The sequence below is a fragment of the Biomphalaria glabrata genome, chromosome 8 (genome assembly GCF_947242115.1).
Source record: "Biomphalaria glabrata chromosome 8, xgBioGlab47.1, whole genome shotgun sequence".
NCBI lineage: Eukaryota > Metazoa > Mollusca > Gastropoda > Planorbidae > Biomphalaria > Biomphalaria glabrata.
The window spans coordinates 43,743,160-43,748,469 of NC_074718.1; the positions used below are offsets into that span (position 1 = coordinate 43,743,160).

A 5,310-nucleotide genomic window follows, 5' to 3' on the forward strand; every position below is an offset into this window, starting at 1 on the left:
AGCCACCGCGCCTCCACTGTAATAAGTACTAGAAAAAAAATCTTTCTTTAAGCATGACTTTAAAAAAAAAAAAAAAAATTCTTAAAATGCTTGTTGGGGCATAAAGATCTCCCACATTTGGAGTTGGAGTGGACATCGTAAAGGCTGTAGTTCAGGGGTTCTCAGCCTGTGGGTCGCGACCCCCTTGGGGGTCGATTGACGATTTGCCAGGGGTCGCCTAATACCATCGAAAATATGGATTGTTTTTGTCAATTCTTCTATTGCTGTGTGTGTTGGGGGGGGGGGTGAATGGGGGTCGCGGCAGATTGGGGGATTGTAAAAAGGGGTCACCGAAATTAAAAGGTTGAGAACCGCTGCTGTAGTTGAAGCAGAGAGGCAGCACAAATTTCATTCGGTACGCTAGGCTCTACCATTTGCAATTATTCTTTTTAGAACCCATCCTAAACTGAAATGGTGAAACTTGTGGCTTTGTTCAAGATATACTCTGAAAAACAAAACTATATGTAATAGCGACGCTTTGAGCTCAGTCGAAATGCGTCTGTACCACACCGAAAAATGATTTTTAAAACCCATTAAAACATACTGTTGTTGTTTTCAGAAATGTAAGCATTTTTTTTTCTAGATAGTTCTTTTGGTAGATTCATTCAAAATGTGGGAGATCTTAATGCCCCCATCCTGTGTATAATAAATGGATTTAAAAACAATAATTTAATCAGTGTTTCCTTGCACTTTGACCTTTGAGAAGTCATTCCAAGAGATTGTGTCATTGCGTCATGTTTGTTAAAACATTGACAGAGAGCTCTCCTGTTTGAACGATTAGAATATGGGGGCCAGAACAGCTTTGCCATGTCACTGCGACTTTGATCAAAAGCGTAGGTCATATTGACATTACAACATTACACCGGGCCACGTGACTCAACCAAAACAAATCAACTTATGAACATTTTCAACATACACACACCCACGCACCCACACACAAACAAACAATCCCAGACATCCTGGCACATGCGGTAGAAACTAGGTTCTTAGTATTTAGACTAAAATCCACAAAAAGCTTTGTAGCATGGAATCGGAGCACTTAGCCAGGGGCGGCCTTAAGCTTAGGCATAGGCAAACTAGGCAGTCGCCTTGGGTCATTGCATACTCATACTTTTTTCAATCATATTTTTTCAGAGAAGAAATAGCTTCATCTTATCCTCAATGTTATTGTTGGAGTATAATAGGTTTTCAATATATTGCGTAACTTTATTTTTTTTTCGCTTTTTAATTTATTTTTCCATTTCATTTGGGGTCAACCAATTCACTTCGCCTAGGGCCTCCGATTATCTAAGGCCGGCCCTGACCTACCACACACCCAGATAAAAACACAGTCATCGTTAAACATACACACTCACACACAAGCTTTATCTCATCTGTTTCAATATTAAGAATTGTTAATTTGATTTGAAATTATAATCAAACTATTTAGTGATCTTTTCTAATGGAAGAGTAAACTCTTTACAGCAAATGTTTTGACATGGATTGCGAACTCTCTAAAACAAATTGTTTAATTTTGCCTCTTGGTCTGTGGGGCCAAAGACTATATATAGTCTATGGTGGGGCAGAGTCTTATGGTCTTCAGATTTAACCCTGGAAGTCCCACATTATCTTACAGAGGTTCTAAAATTATTTCCTTTGGTATACATATATACAATATGTTGATAATTCAATATCAACATTAATTTTTAACGTCACGTGACCTTGACCTACTTTTTCAATTTGTTCCACAGGTGACCCACTGGGTTATGTTGGTATTAATTATTATATTTTCATGAAAATAAAAAAAATATATTTAGCATGTTAGAAAATTTTATTTAAGAAACATGAAAACTTCTAAAACAATTTCTTTGCTCTGTATAACACAGATATACTTTGCACTTCTCGCAAATGTTGTTTGTCTTCATGCTACACAACTTGCAGCGCTGGCGATCTTCCGTTTTTATTGGGAAGTGGAAAAAGCCATCGGTTCTGACTTCTGGTTCAGGCATAGGTCTCAAGGCAGATTTCTTTCTTGATGGGCTTGCAGTTGCACCTTCTAAAGATGGTCTTCCTCGTTTTTTTTGTGTATGCGCATGTAAATTGATCAAAAGGGATGCCAGTTTTGTTTGGAAGTTGCGTTGGTTCAACACATCTTTTTTAGACATCCCTATGAGCTGACATGCCTGACGATAAGAGAGCCAAGCATTCACAAACATCATGCGTATGGTCTGCCAAAATATGTACAAATACCAACGCTTTGATCTAATGTGAAATGAATGCTTGGCAATGAAACAGTTGTGAAGATCTACGCCTCCCATGCTTTCATTATAAAGTTTTATCACAGCAGGCTGCTGGACCTGAACATAGGCTGACTTAGCTTTTTCAAATCTGTTGACAGTTTTGCTTGGTTCGACACCACTCAAAGTTGAGAGCATATTGACAGCTTTTGTGTCATACCAACGGACAGCTACTATGTTGGTAGACTTTTCAACACATTGATCCATTGTGCCACGACCTTTTTTCTTCATATTTTTCTCGGAATCAAGTAAAATGCCAGGAAGACGATTGGGTCTAACTGTGCCAGTATAGTGAATGCCTTTTTTCTGCAGATCTTCCAAGAGAGGCAAAGTTGTGAAGAAATTGTCCGCAAATATTTTGTAATTTAGTGATGGCTTATCCGGCTCATTCTGTGGCAATGTAGAACTAAGCTGAAGTACTACATCAGGACCAACACCAATAGAATCAGCATCCTTTTTATCCTTCTTGCCTTGGTAAACATCAAAATCACATAGCATACCTGCTGACGAGGTTCTAGCCCACACTTTTATTCCCCAAGGATGGGGCTTTCCCTTTATAAACTGCTTAAGTTTGCTGAACTTTCCTTTAAAGGGAATCATCATTTCGTCAATGCTGTTATTTTCATGAGCAATAACTTTTAAACAATTATTTCTAAACAGTTTGAGCCAAGGGCGTATCTTCCAAAGCTTGTCCGATTTCTCTTCATTTGTAGCTAAATTGTTATTAACAAAGTGCAAATTTGAAAGGAGTGACTGAAACCTATTCCGACTCATTACTCCAGCAACTGGATCATAACGAGTGTCTGTTTCCCAGTAACACTTGACACCGGGCATCTTGGCTAGGCCCATTCTCAGAAACATGCCTATGATTTGCTCTATTTCTTTCTTATTGGTGTCAATATTTTTTCCACTCTTTTCAACACTGTACTCATTTGTAAATTTAACAATCAACTCTAGCATGTCATCCGTAAGAAAGTTTTTGAAATAATGCATTGGTGACTGAACTTCATAGTTTTCAGGAAGCTCTAGAACTTTGCCCCGGAAAACTGAGTCTGGTGGATTGAAATTATCTTTTGTCCACTCATAGACTTTCTTTTTCTTATTTCTAGCAGAGGCACTAGAAGTAGATGGCAAGGGTTCTGTCACTTCTTCATCGGAAGAGGATTCAGAAGAACTGAGGTCTTGCGTTCCTGTTTCCTTATCAGGTTCTGGTTCATAGTCCTCATCATCAGTTGAATCATTTTCCAAATCACTTTCATTGTAATCAATGACTTCTAAAATATCTAGCACTTCTTGAGCAGTGAATTTCTTAGGGAGTGAAGCTGACATTGTATATTCTGGTGAAAAAAAAATTAACAAGATTAGATATATATACCAGATATATAGTAAAAAAATAACAACATTGTATTTTAGATTTATTATTTATCATTTATAAAAGTAGTGCAGACTTTAAAATCAAGTTCTTTAGAGATCTAGTTCAAAATATTGTAAATTAAATACTAAAATCAAATACTGACAATGATACTGTTGATCTACATCTAGATTAGACGACGTCTTAGACGTCACTAGATCTAGATCTATATTTTTTTTTCACCTACCCTAAAGCCCCAATGGGTCACCCATGACCCAATGATTTTAAAAATGTAATTAATACTAAACAGAGAACTAATTCGTATTAAATACTATATATAATCATTAAATACATTATTTAGATATTTAATACTAACAAAAAGATTGTGTCTTACCTTGTATAAAGCAGTAATTAAATATTTTTTTCAGTCGAAATCTGAGTTCCCAACTTCACATGGAGGTAGCCATATGCAAAAGGGATATTATTCAGTAATAAGAAAAATTTAACATAATAGTTGTTTCCCCTGTGTTCCATAGATGGGCCACTGGGTATTGATGGTAAAAATTACATAAAAAATGAAGTAGACATTTACTTAAACGTAGTTTTGGGTTATGGGTCACCCGTGACCCACTGGGTCTTCCAGGGCTAAGATACATATACTCTAGTTCCCCTGCTCGTCAAATTGACTTACATGACCTGGACAAACCTAACATGCCCTAACGCCCTTTCATTCAGGGCATATCCGGGTGGAGTGGGGCCACAAGTTGGGAGAGACCGAAACTTTTTTAGTAAAGTGGTTCAAATCTAGAGCGACACTCCTCTCCTCCCCTTAGTAGAACTAATTCATATACCTGTTCTATCTGTCCTTTTTCAAATGGCGATAAAATCTCGCGATTATAGAAGCGTACACAAGACTAAATTAAGAATGCGCCAGTGATTGATTTAGACTCTTTCTTCTAATGGCCGAGTTAATGTTTGTTTTGGCTACATACATGAAGGATGAGTCATAGACCTACATGTGTCCATGACTAAGCTTACATGTCCGGCATATGTTACTGAAGCCACATCTCAACTAGCCCAGCCTAGCGTGTGTCACACCTGGACCCAGTACACACCGATACACAATATCACTTCAAAGATGTTTAGCAAACTGTTTCAACGGCAACAGCCTCCATCATATTTTGATAACTTTGTGTGGGAAAAAAATCAGCAAAAGAATAATCTCGCAATGCCCTCTCGTTATTTATAAATTTTACTTATTTGATCTAATAATTTAAGATAAAATATTAGTATCTATATTTATACATATTTTCATAAAAAAAAAATCATTGATTGCTTTACTGATGTTAACTGGTGGTTGTTTTTACAGATGGGGATAATTACACCAAGTTAAATCATCATGTCCCAGACGGGGCCACAGGCTGTGATGATGAGATATCTTCAAAAAGATGTTACATTTTTTATCCCGATTCATGCGCTTAAATCCGACGAAATAAACAAATATTGACATTTTACGAACGTGGCTCGGTGATTCTCCCGTGCAGCGGTACACGTGACTTTTTAAAAATAAATATATATACACTAGAGTTATCTCATTCAAAAGGATATATCATACTACAGGTGAGGATATTCCAGTGCAATGTA

The 5,310-nt window shown here is 37.1% G+C and overlaps 1 protein-coding gene across 1 annotated transcript; it reads right to left on the minus strand.

Moving 5' to 3' along the window:
- Positions 1 to 280: 280 nt before the first annotated feature.
- Positions 281 to 4,967, minus strand: LOC106063932 (piggyBac transposable element-derived protein 3-like). Its single transcript, XM_056037982.1, has 2 exons — positions 4,061 to 4,967; positions 281 to 3,652 (listed from the first exon to the last, which is right to left on the minus strand). Exon 2 carries the CDS (start codon positions 3,642 to 3,644, stop codon positions 1,854 to 1,856), a length of 1,791 nt encoding a protein of 596 aa, XP_055893957.1. The 5' UTR covers positions 3,645 to 3,652; positions 4,061 to 4,967; the 3' UTR covers positions 281 to 1,853.
- Positions 4,968 to 5,310: the final 343 nt, after the last annotated feature.